The sequence below is a fragment of the Muscardinus avellanarius genome (genome assembly GCF_963383645.1).
Source record: "Muscardinus avellanarius genome assembly, chromosome: 13".
In the NCBI taxonomy this organism is placed as follows: domain Eukaryota; kingdom Metazoa; phylum Chordata; class Mammalia; order Rodentia; family Gliridae; genus Muscardinus; species Muscardinus avellanarius.
The window spans coordinates 80,687,220-80,708,029 of record NC_137799.1 but is presented as its reverse complement, the minus strand read 5'-3'; the positions used below and the strand labels follow the sequence as shown (position 1 = coordinate 80,708,029).

The following is a 20,810-nucleotide window of genomic DNA, read 5'->3' as shown; positions in this document are numbered from 1 at the left end:
AAGGAACCTTTTAATAAGTGGTATTTCTCAAGTGTCCTTGCTAGCAAAATCCCTTTATCCAATTAATTTTGTTAGCATTTTGTTAAGTCAGTGGTTTCTGTAATATACTTTAGAAAATATTTGTTTGTGTATTTTCTCCCCCTTATATAGGTCATTCATTAATAATAATCTTGAGATTATACAATTATCTTTCATAAGACTCATCTCACAACATTAAATGGACTAAGTGGAAATAATTTAAGACAATCAAGATTCTTATGGCATTTTGTATGATTAATCAACATTTCATTTTTATTATCATTTTTATTTGTAGGTCTGGGGATAGAACCGAGGGGCTTTGACCTCTGAACTACACCCCTTGCCCTATTTTTTATTCTTTATTTTGAAACAGGGTCTCACTAAGCTCTGGAGGGCCTCACTAAGTAGCTGAGGCTGGCCATGAACCTGCGATCCTCTGGTCTCAGCCTCCCAAATCTGGGGTTACAAGCGTGCGCCACCATGCCCAGCTCATTTTTATTATCTTTGCTTGCCCATTCTGGTGGTGAAGATGACTAAGACTCATCAGCCAGAGACTTTACACTGTTTAGGACCTCTGCTCAGAGCCTATGATCTTCAAGACGCTCCTTTAAGGCAGTTATTAGCATTTAGCTCCATTTTATAGAGGAACAAACTGATCGTCAGAGAATTTATTAACTTGAGCAAGTTAAGAAGGTACTAGAATCCACATTTCCAAACTGGAGATTCAGAATTGAGAATCTAGGCATACTATGGATGTTAATACCTCAGTCCTAAAACATTAAGCAAAGGCATTCCAAGTATGATTCGTGAGTAACCTGGGTACACACACAGAAAGTCGTGAAAGTCATTTGGACATCCTTTTCTCATTAACTCAACACCTGTGGAAGATCAGATACTGTGCAGGTACTTTAGATACAGTACAGCAAGCAGTCAGATTCTGAGCCTTTAAGGAGGAGATAATAAGATGAGGAAATAAAAGAAATATAAGGAGGGATAATAACTGCAAAGAGTTCTGAAGGGTGTGTGTGTGTGTGTGTGTGTGTGTGTGTGTGTGTGTGTGTGTTACTCTGCATAGGAAGGACCAGGCCAGCCTCGTGGTAGGAACAAGCGAGATGAGAGCATCAGGTTTTGCAGGGGAGGCCACTCGGCCTTGACAAGAGCAAGTACTGGAACGGATCCGGATGCAGTGGTTTCAAGAGAGTGAAAAAAGAGACAGTGGTAGAGGACAAGTATGGACAATGGCTTCAAGGAATTTCTTTCTAAAGGGAAAAGAGAAATGAGGCAGCAACCGAGAGGAGATAGATAAAAGGCAAGATAGTGATTCTCTGCTCGTTCTCTTATGGTGGAGGAATCAACAGTACAAAAATATACTCTTGATTAACAGAGTTCAGAGAAAACTTTTGATGATAAAAGGAAAAAATAATGATGTGAGATGGGTATCAGCTGGGGTAAGGAGGGAAGCAGGTCCAGGGAACTAGGCGGGAGGCGGCCTTAGGTAAAAAATGAACAATTAATTCATGGCAGTAGTACAAGAGCTAGAGTACTGCTCACAAATGCAGGCTGTGGTCAAATGTTTCAAGTAAAATACAAAAGACATCGTTTAACAAAATTTACTAGATTTCTTTGAGGCTCATGTTCTGACTTCTTTTAGTTGCTCTTGACTTATGTTTCCACCATCTGTATATTTAGGGAGAGTAGTACCTGTCTTGTGAAATTATTGTGAAGATTAAAAGTTAATTTTCTACTTCAGGGCTTAGAAAAGTGACTATAGCATAACAGGTTGGCCAAAATGTTAAAATATTATCTGTCCTACTATTATTATACATTATCCTTAATTGTATGTAGTCTAAATTATATCACCTTAATATTTGCATTTAATTTTACAGCTCTTTAGCATCAAATAAAATACAATCCTTGGGAAAAAGAGCAGGTTGTCAAGTGTGATACGGTTTGTTTAACAGTTTCTCTAATGCAATTTTGGCACATTAATTCTAAAAGGGTCTATAAACTGAATCAATTCTGATTTTGCTAAAGTCTTTGAAAGCAGTGTTACATTCTTTTGAGTCAAATACTTATCTTATAGGAGACAAATAGGGAGCATTTTGAAATTCAATATTTGCAGCATTTTTTTATTAGCAAGCAGAAGTACTGGATGCAATCAATACCTGGGCTCCCCGAGCAAAATACATTTATTTCCTCTGCAAATCTTTCTTGATACTCGGGCTTCTCTCTGTTGCTGCCTGATCTAGTTGATGGTTTTGACACTGTGGCCACTCTAGCTCAAGTCTCTTGAGGACAACTTCAGTCTTTCCCTCTTCCCCCGACGCCCATCCCTTAGCCCACACAGGTTCACTGTCTATATAACACTGATCTTTGTGAGTGGTTTGGCCACTGCTGTGTTTCCAACCTCCAACAGCTTTCTGTAAAGAACAAAATGAAAACCCTTCCATTGTCCAGGTCTAGAAAGCCCTACCGAGCTTGCTTCTACCTACTCTGACCCTTCTACTATTGTATTTTTTTTTAGATTGCTCCCTATGCCCAAATTTGAATTATGTTCTGGGAACACAACCCAATCATTTTCTACTCAGAGTTCTCTGCTCTTTTTGCTCTTCCTGCATAGAATACTCCACCCTGCAGTTCTTCACATGATTATTATTGTTTATATCCCTGTTCAAGTATCATATCCTCTAAGAGGATACCTGGCCCTCCTTAACTAAAGCAGCTCTGCTTGCCACCCCACCACCAGTGTTTATTTTATTCATTGAACTATCCTCAGTAGGTATAGTCTTGATGGTTTCTGTGCTTGTTTCCTGCCTTATTGTTAGCATGGAGGGATATTTACGCATTACACATAAAACTTAGATGTCTTCCTTACCCCTTTATCTAGGATGAATAGAGAGCGGAAGCTCACTAAACTTCATAGGAAGAAGAAGTAAATTCCAATAACCACATTTCTGCAAGTGATATAATTAAATTGCACAGGCCCGAGTGACTTCAGGCTGTTGCGTAGGTTTTCACATAGCTAACTAAAGGAGTTATTTTATCAGCCATTTATTTCTTCGCTCTGTACATCACTCAGCCAACACACCACTTATTTATTTCCTTTTTACATGTTATAATCTAACTTTATATAAAGTTTTTACCCAACTATTTTGTGTATATTTGAAAATGTGTATTATTTATAGACATAAATCAGAATGATCTCAAAGAAGATAAAATTTACTGTCTCACTTGGTACCTGATAACAGAGAAAGTAGTAAAAGCTTTCACTTTCTGGGAAAAGACTATCTAATATACTGCTTAAAAATATTAAATTACATATTCATAGATATTTAGAGAAACAACCTTTGGGAAAATATAAAGTAAATTTCTACGCACATGGATACCTGAAATAAATGATACATCCAGAGGTTATTCTGATGAAATTGAAGATGCTTTTTTTTTTACAGGCAGATGAAATCAAAGTCATGAATACAATGAGGAAGAGTAAATGATACTCTGGAGCTCAGAAAGTCTGAGATTAACTATACCATATTATTTCTAATTTACCCCAACAGGTAACTCAATGTATTCATCTAGAACTCTGCTATGTAGACATGGTCTAGAGGAGAAGAATGGAGTACTAAGGAGAAATATTAGTAGTTTCTGAAAGAATATGATATTTTCTCTAAAAAAGTGCTTTTATTGGGCATTTATTATACTTCAGGTTTTACAACTTCACTTTTTTAACAGTCATAGTATCTCTCTAAGTAGTATTAGTGCCCTACTTTAGATGAGCGTAAGGAAGCAGAGAAGCAACTTGACCTATAAAAGTCAGAAGAAGTAAATGACAGATACTGGGCTGGATCTTAGTCTAACTTAAAAGAATCTTTGTATTAAAAACACAGAAATAAATGTTCATTAGTTGATCCTATCTCATTTCACTGGTTCCTCACTGTTTTCCCACATTTAGATGTATAATGCTTAATATCCGAAAATAAAACATTTTTAAGAGTTATTTTTTGCCATGCCTGGCACATGCTTGTAATTCCAGTACTTGGGAGGCTGGAACAGGAAGATCACAGGTTCAAGACCCACAACAACCCTGTTTTGAAATAAAAAAATAAAACGGTTGGGCATGTAGCTTGGAGCTAGAACGTCCCTAGGCTCAAAACCCAGCACAAAAATAAACAAATAAAATTAAAAGAGCCACTTCTTTTGTTACTGCTTTGACTCTAAAAGTTAATGGTTCACTTTAAAATGGAACAACTTTCTAAAACCTGGAGAGATCCTCAAAGCAATACTTAGTACATTAGACATCTCTCCCCAGCCCTGCCACCGTGTTGCTGGGGACTGGACTCAGGTCCTTGTGCATGCTAAGTATGCTCTCTGTCACTGAGCTATGCCCTTAGCTCCTAAATGATGCTATTTCTATATGCTGAAAATTTAAAACAAATAAAACAAATGAGCTCTATCCTTCTGGGGTGCCCTGCAAGGATGCCCATGGGATGCCATTATGTGAAAACAGTGCCGTGCAGAGGTATAATACAATCCCGGCTGCCATGGTAATGTGTGGGAGAGTTCAGAAAGATGCAGGCTGTACGCCTAGCACTGGTTACCTCGTTGGGTGAGGAAATGCATTATTAATGTCTTCTCCATACACTTTTTGTGTATGGTCTGGCACAATAAGCATAGGTTACTTTTGCAATTAATAACAAGGACAGAGTAAATTTTTACCACATAATTTATTTCTAAATATTGTTTTTCTATGTGTTGGGATGGTTTTCTCACACTATATTATTTCCCACTTTAACCTTTTTTTTTTTTTTTTTTGGTGGTACTTGGGTTCCTGGAAGCCCTTCTACCTTTGGGCTACACTCCCAGACCTATTTTATTTTTGGAAACAGGGTCTCTTAAGCCAGCGCAGCTGGCTTCGAACCTGTCTCCGCCTCCCAAGCGCGGGGATTACAAGTGTGCGTCACCATGCCCGGCTTAACCTTTTTTTTTTTTTTTAAAAACTATTCTTTTAAACAAAGCACTACATTTTAATATGTTTTAGAACATCAAGCCTGTAGTTAAGATTTCTATTGAATGACAAACTACCCAGCATAAATAAATTTGAAAGCCTTTGGTTCACGTCATCTGATCCATGGCAGACCTGTAAGTCTGTGAGTAAAAAAGCTACTGGATATGTGCGTTCTGTGTACATATATGCACAGACATAGGCTATAAGTATTACCAATGTAAATATTTTCATATTTAAGAGAAATTCCAAATAGTTCATTATACACACCGTGCATATACAATTTGAAGACTAAATATGAACTAAGCTGTTATTTAACCTGAAAGACCATTCTGTTGTTGGCTTAGAGAATCAGAATAATAATTTGTAAGTACATAGATTTGGCAAAGAAATCACCAGTTTACCTAGGGTATATTCCATTTTTATTCAGGAACTTTGAAAGGAAAATTTTAAGCAATGGGTTAAAATAATTCCTACAGTTTTAAAAGGCTCTGCTAATAGCTAAAAATTGAAAGAGCCACAAAAGTGAATAGCTTAGCCAAACCTGAACTATTGTTCAGAAAGGGCCTACAAAACAAGTATGTAATTCTCCTCCAGTCTATTTCAGAATAACCAGGCAACAGCTTCTGTTAAAACCCTAATACCAATCCCACAAAGTTGTGAGAAGCTCAGTATTATTTTCACTCTGGCTGTAACATTACATTAATTCACTCCCTGCCTTCTACTACTCCAGCTCTGAGATGAATACATGACAACCTGTGGTTAGCATCACTTGTAGTACATTAAATTTGATTAGACAAACACTTACTGATGCTCATTAGAATTCAATACACTGCCTAGGTCTGAGTGCCCGTAAAGATGTATAGCGCACAAATCCCATTCTCTAGGAACTTAAAAGTTTAGCGAGGAAGATACAACCAGAACTAATACAAAGCACAGTACAAAGTCTCTATGTAACACTAGTGAAAATATGAAGAATAGGGAACACAGACTAGGGTAAGGATTTATTACAGTTAATTTTAGTTTGGGCTGTGAGAAGCTTCTGGAAAAAAGTGACCTTTTAACTGAGGCTTAAAAGTCAAGTAGGATTTAGTCATCAGTAGTAAGACCTGGGGCTGGGGCATGGAGCTATGTAGAAAACTGGGAAGTGCAGGGAAAGAAGTTTGTGCTGACTCGTCTTAAGAGTGTAACTTGTTTACATGACAGAGAAACCAGAGGAGCTGAGGTCAGCAAGGATGGTTAGGCCAGGTCAAAGCCAGCCTCCAGTGAGCATCAGCGTGTGCTCTGAATCATCCAGAGGCCCATTCACCTAAGAAAAGGACATTCATTGTTCCTGGTGGAGTTCTCCTTTCATGATTTCAAATATTAGTGTTCTTATTTTTATTTGTTGTTATTATTATTTTGCTACTGGAAGCTGAACTCAGGGTCATTCTACCTCCAAGCTACACCCTCAGTCTCTTTTATTTTCAAATAAGGTCTTGTGAAGTTGCTGAGTATTTTGCTAAGTTACAGAGGCTGTCCTTGTCTAAGCCTCCCATTTACTGAAAGTGTGTGTGGGTGCGTGCATGCGTGTGTGTGTGTTACTAGGGATTGAATACAGTGGCATTGTGCCTCTGAGCTATACTCTGACCCCTACTTCATTTTTTTCTTTTGAAATAGGATCCCACTAAGTTGCTTATTTAATTGAAATAAAACAGTATTTCTGAATATCTGGAATTTGAAACAGACATTTGTTGCATGAGAATATGTGGTCAGTTTTTTTGGAAGATAGTGGTTAGTGAGTCTTTCAGTGAAACAAACAAACAAAAATTGATGGGTTAAGCTACCTGGTAAGGAAGTCTGGAATCTATGAAAAAATTCTATGAGAAAAAAAAATATTGTCTGTGGATAGAGGTGAGACTATGGAAGGGGTGACAAAAGGGCATTGTTGGAGGACCAACTGGAGAATATTAATATTGTCACTCAGCCCCAGGTATATCTCACAGCCCCAAGCCTCTATCTCCAAGTGCAAGATTAACATATTCATTAATCTATTTTCTTTAAGGAGATCTAAGCATACAAATACACTCTGTTCTCATCAGAACTCTAGTTCTTAGTTCACTGGTAGAAAAGAAGAGAAGCAAGTCACAATGCCAAATATTTAACACCTCTCCACTGGCGTGTCTACTGTCTCTGCCCATGAGTTCCATTCATTTCCCTAGTCCAGAGGACAGGACACCCAGAAATTCTTTCTATGAGAATCACCAGCTCGAATGAGCCTCTGAGCATTGAGAAACCTACCATTCTAACACCATTTTCAAAGGCTTGCCGGGTGAGTGGGGCTGGACCGTCCACAGTCTTGCCGTCGTCATCTGGGCCCCAGCTGGCGCTGTAAATGTGCACGTGCTGGGGATTGAAGCTCACTGACTTTGCTTCCACCATGTCTGTGACGTCTCCATCCAGCATGCGCACTCCTTCAAAACAGAAAGGATGAGCTCACTCCAGAGGCTTCACAACAGGACACCCAAATAAACCACATCTAGGGGTTTCAGGGGGAAAGAATATATTTTTAGCCAATGCTTAAGTAAGCATGTTTTTCTTGGTAAAAGGATAACATATATTTTACAGAAGCTATCTTGGGGAGAAAGGAGCTTAAGTTGTAAATATAAGAGTAAAACTTTTTTTTTTAAGGGGGAGGTTTGATACTGGAGATTGGACCTAGAGGCATTCTACCTCCGAGCTACACTACTAGACCTATTTTATTTTTATTTTGAAATACACTCTCACAAGGTTGATGAGAGTCTCTATACTTGCTGAGGATATCCTCGAACCTGCAATCCTCCTGTCTCAGCCTCCCAAGAACTGGGATTACAAGTGTGTGCCACCATGCCCTGCACAGAACTTCATTAAATCCATTTTTATTCCATTGTGCCCCCCACCCCGGCCAATGGTTGACTCTCCCTTACCCTTGCCCCACTCTCAAGTGAGTGCTTAACTAAGAGGGATTCTCAGTAATCACCAGTCCCTACACTTCTCCTCATTTATAAACTCGTGTTCATTGCTGGCATAAACCTTAGCAGTCTTATGAAATTTGGAAAGCTGCCAAGTTAGATCAGTCTCATTTCCTCCATATTTAATATCATCCTCTACTCTTAAGATTGATTTGAACTTAATATGTCTTTTTTGCCAAGTTATTTATAAGTCAAATAAAAAATGAGAATGCATTTAACACTTCAAATAATTCCCAAAGGGTTTTCTCAATGGCCATTAATCTTCATTTAAGTATATTCTTATCAGACAGATAGAAACTTATTAATCCCATTCTGCAAAAACAGACACTAAAATACTCAGAAATAAATTATGTACCAAATGCCAGGCTTTCTTTCCTCCCATTTACTTTGGAGACTTGCAGCAACAAGAAATATTTAATTAAACATCTAATTGTTAAGCAAATACACCTCATCTCTGCTTAAGCCATATTTACTCCTCTGGAAACCTTGTTATCCCGGTATGTTTCAAGTTTCCATTGGCTATCAATAAATGGAGATTAAGGAATAAAAGCTCAAATCAGGCAGCCTTAGATTCTCTACGGATTGAGTTGGGGCTACTGGTGGAAAACTAAAAATATTTTTGAAAAAATTATATTGTCTTTGTGTTTTATACAGAAAAGTTTAGCAGGGCGTGGTGGTGCACGCTTGTAATCCCCGCACTTGGGAGGTGGTGACAGGAGGATCACGCAAGTTCGAAGCCAGTCCCACTGGCTTAAGAGACCCTGTTTCCAAAAATAAAAAAGAATAAAATAGGTCTGAGAGTGTAGCCCGGAGGTAGAAGGGCTTTCAGGAACTCCAGTACCACCAAAATAAATAAATAAATAAATAAATATGAAAAGTTTAACTATAAAATTTGCAACTAAATAAAAATAGAAAGAATGAACAATGAACACATATTTAGAAAGCACTCAACAACAGGTGAAATTTTACTTCATTTCCTTCATTTAAAATACACAAATTTTAGATTGAAACATTTTAATTTATTAATTTACTTATTTATTTATTTTGGTACTAGAAATTGAATCCAGGGGTATTCTATCTCCGAGCTATACCCCATCTCTATTCAATTTTTATTTTTAAAAAGGTCTTGCTAGGTTGTTGAGAGTCTCCCTAAACTGCCAAGGCTGTCCTCGAACCTCGGATTCTCCTGTTTTAGCCCGTCAAGTACTGAGGTGTGTGGCACCAAGCCTTGCTAGACTGAATCATTTTAAAATCCATAACAGACAAGAGACTTTCTCCTTTAATTTTTACAAAACATGTGGAAATAAGTTCTATTTTCATCTAACATCCAGCCAACATTAAATCTTCTGCAAATGTTCCTAAAGACATTGCACTTGGTGGCTACATCTTCTGACTCTATGCCTCTGGGATTCTTTATTTTAGTTTGTTTTTGTTTTGTTCTTGTTGTTGCTAATTTATTATTTTTACTTTACTGTGGTGCTAAGAACTAAACCCAGGGTCTTGCACATGCTGGACAAGCACTCTTCCTCTGGGCTATACCCTCAGCCCCCTTTTTTATATTTTTAATTGATACATAATACATATTTATGGGCTACTGTACAAGATTCTTTGACTTTTTTATTATTTTAAAGGGAGATGTATATTGACGAGTGTGGTGGACAATGAAGTTGTCCAGTCCCTTCATTATTATGGGCTGGAAACTATACTTGGAATCCTTGTCAGTGGTTTGTTTTGTGGTAGGAGAAAGTTCAGAAGAATGTCCTGCTTGTATCATATTCTGAGTAGCATTGGTTTGTTTTAATTTAATATGAATATTCAAAATTAATCTGTCTATTTTTAAAGGAAAGATAGATGGACCATTTGACCTTAGTTATTACAAAGCATGAAATGAAACTATTTTACCAGCCCAGTAAAGTCTGAATGAAACACTGTATCTCACTAATGTGTCCAAACCCTACCACCAAAACTAAAAATATTTTTGAAGAAATTATATCAAAATCCAGTTTCTATCTCACGTAATTTATGTGAAGTGCATGTTAAAGAAAAAGAAAAAAAAAAGGCCTGGCAGTTGTTACTCAGAGAGCAACGATTTTCTGACAGGAAATTTACAAATAAGAGGAAGGCTGCTTCCTCTTCCTCGTGGAAGTCATTGCGTCTCACCTCGGGTGTGAGGGGTTAAATTTATAACTCAGAATGCTCTTGTAGAGAACCTGCTTGAGCCATCGCTTTACGTTTATGTTTCAGATGAAGGTGCTGTTTAGTTTGGTCAGCAGTTTATCTGTGTATCTGAGTTCACAAGTTCATACTGTCATTTCCTCAAGGTCAGTCGGAGCTGGAGAGTCATCACGGTGCTCTGGAGTGCGTCTGCGCATGAGCGAGCGGTCCTAGAAAGCCTCTCACCTGACTCTAGGACGAGGAGGGCCTCCCGCACCCCATCCTTTGCAGAGAAAAGCCTTTGTGTCCTGAGCACAGCCCCTGGCCTCCCTGACACCCAGCAGATGCTCCTGGCTCTGCCAGTCCTGCTCAGCAGCTGCCACACCCTAAGGATTCAGTGTGAAACCAAAGAGGAGGTCAAATGACAGTGGCCTGACATTCAAGGTCACTTCAGGACACCTCTTCTAAGCACTGTCATTATATATCATAGTTCCCCCTTATCTGTGGCTTCCCTTTCCCGATTTAGGTTACTCATGGTCAACCAAGGTCTGAAAATGTTAAATGGAAAATAGCAGAAATGAATAATTCATGTTTGGGGTAACTTTCATTATAGTATGGTGTCCTATTTTATTATTAGTTATTGTGAATCTCTTACTATGCCTAATTTAGAAGTTAAACTTTATCATTAGTATTTATGTATAGGAAAAATGTAGTGCCGCACATATAGGGTTAGGTACTATATACGGTTTCAAACGTCCTTTGGGGATCTCAGATAAGAAGAGACTCTTCCTAAATGGTTCATACTTTTATCCAGGATAAAAATGTAATTTTTAATTTGGAAAGGAGTGCCATTTTTGATTTTCAGTTCCAATTTAGTTTATAAATTGTAAAAAAGAATAGTGCATTGGAAGCAAGGTCAGCCTGGTTCTGGAGCTTCTATTCTTGTTACAGGTGGCCTTTCAGCAGACGCCTGGGGACACCTTCAGGCGGGTCCCAAGGACGGTCCCTGGGATGAGTGGACCGTCTTCTTCCCAAGTGTGGCAATGGCACTTGGCTGTCGCTTTTAACGATGACTACAACTGGGGAAGTTAAGAGTTGGCTTTCTCAACGCTTAGGTTTATACTGCTTTGGCTGGATCCTTAAAGTAAACATATGTGTATTTGAGTTTGTGCATATGAGTCCATATGTATAGATATAACTTACAGAAACAGTATTACCACATTATGACACTACATAGGAGATTCTGCCATTTTAACTATAATTAAGAAGAATTTTTTTTAAAGCCAAAGCAACACACATTAAAAGATTTTTTTTTTTTCTTTTTTGCTTTCAACGAGTATCAAAATGTTCCTTTTCCTAGAGACATTATGACCTGCTATTTCTGACCCAGCCACCAATTTTGGGTTTTGGTACAGATGTCATTGTGTCCATCTTCACTACTGAATAACAGTTTTTCAAGAATGTTTAGAAAAGTGTTTTGGGGACACTTTAGGTCACTCATCAGCAGGCGATAACTATAGTGGACAACACAGGTTAACATGGTCACTCTGCTGCTGAGAATGGAACACTGTTATGCAAAACTATGCTCATATTTAGTTTAAAAGGGATCCTGAAAACCAGTGAGCAAAAGAGTTGTCTGCCTCATGTAGGTATCTACGTAGGTTGGTAGCTCATACCTCCGATCTTGGCGTTGAAAGCAATTCCAACGGTGCAGTGAGAGTTGTTTGCAGCGGCTGCGACTTCTCCAGCACAGCGGGTCCCGTGCCTGCAGGCAGAACACACGTACTTTCTAAAGCAAGATACTCTAGTCTCCCAAACCCAGTGCCTCGTCGCCGCCACTCACACTTCCAAGTAGTAAAGAAAGCACCCAACTGTGGACGTGTCTAGAACTTCCTACCCAAGTAGCGCTGAGTCTGCCTGTGGCTAATTTTTACCACTTAATTATGCTGTTTTGGACTATATATATTTTTTTAATTTGGATTTTTATTTGGAATATATATACATATATATATTTGTGATACTGGGGATTGAACCCTGGGGCATCTACCTCCAAGCTACACTCCCAGCCCTATTTTTATTTTTTAATCTTTATTTTGAAACAAGGTCTCACTAAGTTGCAAGGGCCTCACTAAGTAACTGAGACTGGTCATGAACTTGCAATCCTCCTGTCTCAGCCTCCCAAGTACTAAGATTACAAGTGTGTGCCACCATGCTGGGCTTGATTATATTCTTTTTTTTTCTATGTGGGTCTGGGGGTGGAACTCAGGGGCATCTGACCTCCAAGCTACATCCCCTGCCCTTTTTTTTTTTTTTTTTTTTGAACAGGATCTCACTAAGTTGCCGGAGGGCTGTCTGCAAACTGGGATCCTCCGGTCTCAGCCACCCAAATGCTGGGATTACAAGCAAGCACCACCATGCCTGGCTTTATTATATTCTTGATAGGTTTATTTTTGATATCTTGCTCACCCAACTAGAAAATCTCCTTGAAAGCTAAAACCAAACCATATTTTTTTATTCTTTTTTCTTTTTGTATTTTCTAAACTACTGCTGACCAGTATTGCAGCCACCAGTCATACGTGCTACTGAGCTTGAGATGTGGCTAGAGTGACCTCATCTCAATTTCTAATTTTATTTGACTTGAATCAAATAATCTAATGCCAGGCATGGTGGTGCATGCCTATTATTCTACTTGGGAGGCTGAGACAGGAGGATTATTGATTTGAGGCCAGCTTCATCAACTTAGCAAGACCCTGTTTCAAAAAAAAAAAAAAAAGAATAAAAATAGTTAGAGGCATAGATCAGAGGTAAAATGCTCTGAGATTCAATCCCAGTACAAGAGAGAGAGAGGGCAAGAGAGAAGAAGGAGGAGAAGGAGGAAGAGGAGGAGGAGAAGGAGGAGGAGGAGGAGGAGGAAGAGGAAGAGGAGGAGGAGAAGGAGGAGGAGGAGGAGGAGAAACAAAGCAAAATCTCCAATAATTCAAGTATTATAAGAGTTAAGAATGTAGCTGGGCATGGTGGCACATGCTTGTAATCCCAGCATTTGGGGAGGCTGAGACAGGAGGATCCCAGTTCATGGCCAGCCTCAGATGCGACTTAGTGAGGTCCTTTGCAACTCAGTGAGACTCTGTTTCAAAATAAAGAATAAAAATATAGGGCTGGGCTTGCATTTCAGAAGTAGAATGCCCCTGGGTTCCATCCCCAGTACTGAAAAAAAAATGTAGATATGATTTGAGAATGTTTTTAAATTGCAAACTTAAGTATCAACCAAGTATTTCCAATGACTATTTATTATCTAGACTGGGATGTACTACAAATATATAATAGATCGCAAAGATTGCATACAAAAATAAATATCTCATTAATCACTTTAATAACACCTACCTGTAGAAATATTTTATTTAATAAATATATTATCAAGATTTGTTTCATTCATTTCTTTTCACTTTTTTACTATTTTTTAATGTGGCTGCTAGGAAATTATTTTTTCCCATTATTTCTCACAATATAACTTTTTCCTTAGTCAGAAAAAATTTCTAGCTGAAAAGACTTCTAGGATCATCTTGTTTAAGGACTGCAAAGAATGTTCAAGTACAAAGCAGATTCTGTTTAGAAGTCGTTACTGAAAACAGTGTGTTGAAAAGAATGTGACTGAGCCCAGAGAAAGAAAGAGTACTAAGACTGACGAGAACCAGGGCTGCAGAAGACAGAGGGGACAACCATTACCAGGGTGCATTTGTTAATGCTAATGAAGCCCAGGGCCCACCTCTCCCTTCAGTGTTGAAGATGACGGCGCCAAGGCCCTGAGATGTAAAGAGATCTATTAGCAGCAGCACAGTCAGCACAATGACGACTTTAAAACTAAGGCCCCAAATTCCATTTCAGAGCTTTTTATTTTATGGAACAGCTGCCTCGTACCACACTTGTCATGAGATATGACTACTGTCTGCATAACTATAAAAAGTTATTGCTTGCAACTGATAGGTACACATGGAAATTTATACAGGAGATATTACATACTGCTTTTTAAACTTTGGAATGCCATGCATATCTTTCTATATAAATATTAATCTACATATCATTTCGATGGTTTTTATATACTGCATACTTCTTTAAATGGCATATACATGTCTATGTATATATACATTCATGTGTGACAGACACACAAATCTACAATCTCTCTAATTTCTTTAACATGTCCTCTATTCCTGGAACTTCACCAGTTTTTCACTAATATTAATAAGGATATAAAGAATAATCTGGAGTATATGTATCACTTAACACCTGGAGATTAATGCCTTGAAGTAGAATGTCTGGATCAAAGAACACAGTATATATTGTCAAACTGCTAAATGCACATGAAAGCAATATGGCCAAAATGCATAAAAACTGCATGATCAAAAAATATCACTACAAAATAGTAGATTTTTGTGCAAGGCATAAAGGGGAGGGGAGAAAGAGAGAGAGAGAGAGAGAGAGAGAGAGAGAGAGAGAGAGAGAGAGACAGACAGACAGACAGAAGAGAGGGTGTGCATAAGTCAAGTTGAATGATACCATGAACAATGGAGAAATGTCTTGATGAACTCTGTGTGTGCAAACGCTTGTGTATGAGTTTTTAAGTTTTTTTTTTAATCTTTGACCATCAGACCTGAAAATGTTATCATTGCTTCCTTTCCTGACTATATCTGATGGTGAGCATCTTCTATAATCTCTATTTATTCTTTATATTTCTTGCTTTGTGAATAACCTTTTAATGACCTTTGGCCAAATTTCTTAGTGATTTTCCTGTAAATTCTTTAAAAATAAACATATTCAAGGCAATCTTGGGTTCTCATACATAGTATTTAATTTTGGTATACTCTTAATTACCTTGCACTTTTAGTATTTGGCTATTATCACTTTAATCATCGGAAAAATGGTCAGTTGTTAAAAGAACAACTATTTCTTCTCTAATCCCCAACCTCGATTACTAATTTCCCCCTGAACTTAGGAATTATTAATTAACTATTATTCATTATGGTTCTATTGATTATTACCTTAAGTTATTTTTATTTAAATATCTAATTCTTTTAATGAATCCACTGTTCTTATACTTCATTATGCCTATTATTAATGCAAGAGATACTAGACCACGAGGACTTCTATTTTTATTATTATTATTATTATTATTATTATTTGTGTGTGTGTGTGTGTGTGTGTGTGTGTGTGTGTGTGGTACTAGGGGTGGAACCCAGGGGCTTTCTATTTCTACCTCCGGGCTATACTCCCAGACCTATTTTATACTTTATTTGGAAACAGGGTCTCACTAAGTTGCCGAGAGCCTCACTCAGTAGCTGAGGCTGGCTTCGAACCTGTGTGATCCTCCTGTCTCAGCCTCTCAAGCGCTGGGATTACAGGCGTGCGCCACCACACCCGGTTCGACTTCTATTTTTAAATACAGCTCTGTTTTATTCTTTGGTCCAAGGGTTACTTATGTTTTCGTATTTTTAAATATATACGAGTCATGTTTTATATTAATAACTTACCTTGTGATTAAGAAATTATAGTTTCTAAGTCAATTCTCTGAAATCTGAATGCTTTGAAATTCAATGACATGAAGGCCAAGTTTATAATGAGTGTTAATAAATGTTCCAAGTGGCTGAAAAGGTGTACTGTACATTCTCCAATTATTCTTCATATATTCATTATATCAAGCTTGTTGATTCACAAATTCATTAATGTTCTTTGCAGTTTTATCAATTTTGTTAGAATTATTAACTTCCTAGTGAAAAAAATTTATGAATATGTAGCAATACTGTGGCTCTTGTAGTAAAAAATGATATCTGGTATATATTTTTTACCAGTTTTCTACCTCCCATTCTTTCTAGTAAAAAGTCAGCAATATGGGCAATCTTTCTCTCTAGGTTTATTTGAGATTTCACTTTAACTTTTCTACTTTGAGGATCATTAAAACATAATCCCAGTATTTGGGAGGCTGGGATAGGAGAATCACAGGTTTGCAGACAGCTTCAGCTACTTAAAGAGGCCTTCTGCAAACTTAGTGAGAACTTGTTTCAAAATAAAGAATAGGGCCGGGCATGGTGGCACACGCTTGTAATCCCTGCGCTTGGGAGGCGGATTCAAAGCCAGCCACGTGCGCTGGCTTAAGAGACCCTGTTTCCAAATAAAAAAGTATAAAAAATAGGTCTGGGAGTGTAGCCCGGAGGTAGAAGGGTTTCCAGGAACACCAGTACCACCAAAAAAGCAAAAAAGCAAAAACAAGACAAAACCAAAAACAAACAAAAGAAAGAATAAAAATAGGGCTGTGGGTTCAGCTCAGAGGTAGAATGTCCCTGAGCTCTATCCCCAGTACCTCAAAAAAAAAAAAAAAAAAAAGAAAGAAAGAAAGAAAGAAAAAGTTGTGTGTATAAAGTTTTAAAATTATTTCTTGGCATTCTTAAGCCTGTAGACTAATGTCCAACTCCTCGCATGTCTTTTCTCTGAAAACTGCCTATCATCATTTTCTCTAGTCTCTCCTTTTGGAATTTCAGCAAAGCATGCCACAATACCCATTCATTAATCTCTGAGAATCCTCACAACCATCTCTCTCTGAGATATGTCTGCAGAGCTTCTTCAGTTCTACATTTCCCCCGTTCTCTTTTCAGACATGACTCATCTGCTATGTATCCATTCACTTTCAATTTTGTGCTTCATTATTTGAGGTTCTTTTTGTTCTTTTTCAAATCTGTTTAATTTTGATAGTCCCATTTTCTTAATACTTTTAAGCATTCATTTCTTTATACATATGAATTATATTCTACAATTCCAAGATATGTAACTCTAATTTTGTTATTACTCTTTTTTTTTTTTTTTTTTTTTGGCGGGTCTGGGTATGGAACCCAGGGGCATTTGGCCTTTGAGCTACACCCACTGCCCAATTTTTTATTCTTTATTTTGAAATAGGTTTTCACTGAGTTGCGGAGGGCCTCACTAAGTAGCTGAGGCTGTGCATGAACCGCAATCCTCAGGTCTCAGCCTCCCGAATGCTGGGATTACAAGCGTGCGCCACCATGCCTGGCTTTGTTATTACTCTTGACTCCATCTTTTTTTCATGGTGCTATTTCCCCTGTGTAGTTGGTAAAGTTCCTACTTAGGAGGTCACATAGCTTGGGCTTCTCTCTTTGTGAATCTTTTGAGTGGAAAGCTCATTGTTCTAAACAAGATTTGTTTCTGTCATGAACTAACAGGACCTGTTCAACTAAACTTAAAATTTGAAGTATACAAATAATATGAATTACAGATAAACCCTATAAATTCTATTAATAATTCCTAAAGGGTAATAATAGTTTATTTATTTATTTATCTTGTCCCATTTGTTACCCAGGATAAGAAAGTAAAATATGTCCCTTCTGTCACTGTGTAGGTGCCCCTCCCATTAAATTACTAAAGATGGCGTCTTAGAAGATGCGTTTTATGCTGAAGACCTCCCTCACCCTATTAGACCACAGCCTTATGTCCTGTCATCTCTAGGATTGATAAAATATAGTTCCAATATGGCTAGGTTCACTGATCACTCTGGAAAAGACATTTGCCACTTCAATATGTAGATTTGATCTTTCTCAAAAGAATTCTCTTGGTGCCCCACCAACTCAACTGTACATCTGAATGTTCTTTAATACTTTCCCAGGAGTTTAGATGTACCATACTAGGAGAAATTTAATTGAATATCTACTCTACCATATTATTAAAAAAGGAAAAACTGACTTGGTTTTGTATCCCTCAAATGTAACAAAGCCCTGCACATATTACATGCATCATTAATGTATAGTGAATGCTCCTGAGTGTATAACAAAGTAAAAAAAAAAAGTTTCTTGCAAAGATTGCTATACATTGCTCTACATCATAATATATAAACCATTTTTGTGAGGCAGGAAATTATAAGAGCAGAACCCTTACTCTCCTGCTGACTCAGATATTTTAAAATATCAGTTAAATAATATATTGCAGCATGCTGTAACTGAGAGTCCAAATGACTAGCTCAACTACATTTAAGCAGCCCACACTTTTCAGATGACAATGATCATTACCCCAAAAAAGTACCAGTCATCTTTTTCTTTTTATAGCTTAGCTGAATCCAGTATTTTGACATGGATTTAAAACAAATCATAAAGGAATAGGTATCATCATGACCTGTTTGAAGTTCAAGTGCATGAACAAGTTTCAGATTTTTCTAGTACTAAATAGCAAGGATGAACAGAAAAAAATATCTACATCATATTGTCAGTCAAATACAAGTCAGAAAAACAAAAGTATTTGTTTCAGATGTATTTTGGCTCAGAATCCAGAATGTGAGCAGTAGGGTATTTTTAGCATAATGAGAAAATTCTAGTATACTTAGTTCAGAAAATAATTAATATACTCTAATCTACATGAACCCAAACATAAACTTGATTATGAAACTCTCACATAAGTTCTCCTTGGAAAATAGATCATGCCAACCTTTCTTTGTTCTGCTGCTTTTTCTTATGGAGTTTTATCACCTACTACATTACCTGTTCCTAACAATAGACCATTGTAATTAAAGGGCTCACAAAATGTTTCCTGGGCTACCTTACTGAAAAGATTGAAAAACAGAAAATCATTCCTGTTAATTGATGTCTCTATATTGTGAACACATTTGAGTCCAGTGAAGTGAATGTGCAGTAGCAAGTCACGAGTCTACCGCATCTTGCTAAGTGGTAAAAGCTGTCTCCTCTCCTTCTTCTCTTATCCTCTTGTCACTCTACTTAGAGGACTTTTTTCCCTCCCATATGAGTTAATGGGGATGAAGTATGAATGTATTTGGGCTGAAGACAAGATGTAGTAAGCTCAGCAATGACCAGGAGCTCTCAGCACACATGCAAAGGTCTTCATCATCATTGCTCTGCTTGAAAGACACGCGGGTGCAATGGAGGCAGGAGAAAGACTACTTTCTATTTCTTTCTTTTCTTAGAACAAACATCTTCAGCTGTTCATGCTATCCCCCTCTGATGTCCTTGCACCCACTCATTCTTGCAGGTTTTGATATTGTGTGAATCTGAGTTAAGACCATTTAAGTGTACTTCAAAAACCCTGTTAGGGCAGAAGAGAGCAAGAAACAGGAATAAGTTCCCCAACATATTGTTCACAACCGATTTTCTGATGGCTCATCTTTTGGGTGATAATATCACCACCTCTATTTACACTGTGTTCTGATTCTTGAAGTATCTTAACCTCATTTGATTCTCACATAAACCCTGTGAAATAAGAAAAACATAGTATTTCATTAGTTAAAAATTTTAGTTTGCCATTTGGTGAGTGGATGGGTTAAAATGTGCAGGACAAGGACTAGACCAGGATCTCCTGGGTCTTTATTTAATGACCTTCCACTCCTCCAGAAAGATTTACAGGGCCACACATTCCTAAAGCTTTACGTGACTGCCAAGATTTCATGACATCTTTGCCTGCTGCCTTACTCCTCGATTACTGTTGATGCTCTGAGGGAGAGAGGTAACTCTTCCTCCACTTCTATCAAGCAGAATGTATTGGACAGTGTATTTTGTAGAATTTCCATGATACATTATTCAGCTTGAGCTCAAAGGAGAAAATACTTGGAATCATAAAGATGAAAACTTAAGAATAGTGGCAAATAGCTGAAAATTGTTGATCACTTTGTCATCATTCAAAAGCTTACTGAAGCTAGCAAAATATATTTGAATAAAATTAAATTAAAAATTAAAAAACAAAATAAAATCACAGTCTGTTTTGTGGTGATCAGCTTTTGCAACTCAAATATGATATGAGCTTCATGGCTGCAATTGTACAAGGTCCAAGAGGCCTTCCCACGTTTGTGCTTTTTATTTTAATGAGAAGGGTGCCAAGAAAATTTGTATAAACAACAATAAAAAGATACATAAAATAACATAGGATTAAGTACATACTCATTGACAGCCTAATGTTGAAAAATTTTTAAGCATGGATTTTTAAATTGTGATAGTTTTATACTTTTCTGAACCCTCTTTTTGGATTTCAGGAATTCATGCATAATATTTGAAAACATTAAAAAAAGTTAGCATTCATCAAATGATCTGTCAGATATGTTATAGGCAAAGGAAGAAAATTAAAAGTATATTTATCATATTAAGTACCTGATAAGTAGAATCTGATATAAAAAAAACATAAATGACTAGTACATTTTCTTTTAAAAAGCAGAGGGTAGCTGGGTATGTCTATAATCCCAATTCATGGGAGACTGAAATAGGAGGGCCAAAGGTTCATGGCCAGCCTCTGCTATTTAGCAAGGCTTCCCACAACTTAATGAGTCCTTGTTTCAAAATGAAAAATTAAAAAGTCTGGGAGTGTAGCTCAAAGGTAAAATGCTCCTGAACTCAGTCTCTACTCAACCATAAAGAACAGAATTATGTCATTTAAAGGGAAATGTAGAGAACTGGAGAACATTACGCTAAGTGAGATTAGTCAGGCATAAAAGTGAAGGGTCGGATGTCCTCCCTCACACGTGGAAGCTACGGAGAAACTGGACACAAGAGGGACAAGGGAGGAGAAACCACAGCGGAGTGAAGGAGGGACCTGCCTGCGGAAGAAGACTTGGAGAGGAACCCAGCTCAGGGATCATAATGCACACACACAAAGTT

At 37.6% G+C, this 20,810-nt stretch overlaps 1 protein-coding gene across 2 annotated transcripts in view; it reads right to left on the bottom strand.

Annotated features, from left to right (window-relative positions):
• PCSK5 (proprotein convertase subtilisin/kexin type 5) overlaps positions 1-20,810 on the bottom strand; it is a gene marked incomplete at both ends in the record, with an annotated part of 434,445 nt that overhangs the window by 254,240 nt on the left and 159,395 nt on the right. For both annotated transcript variants that reach the window (XM_080709117.1, XM_080709118.1), the window contains 2 exons: positions 7,301-7,473; positions 11,841-11,929. In XM_080709117.1, coding sequence (XP_080565243.1) covers positions 7,301-7,473; positions 11,841-11,929 — 262 coding nt within the window. The remainder of the gene's footprint in view (positions 1-7,300; positions 7,474-11,840; positions 11,930-20,810) is intronic.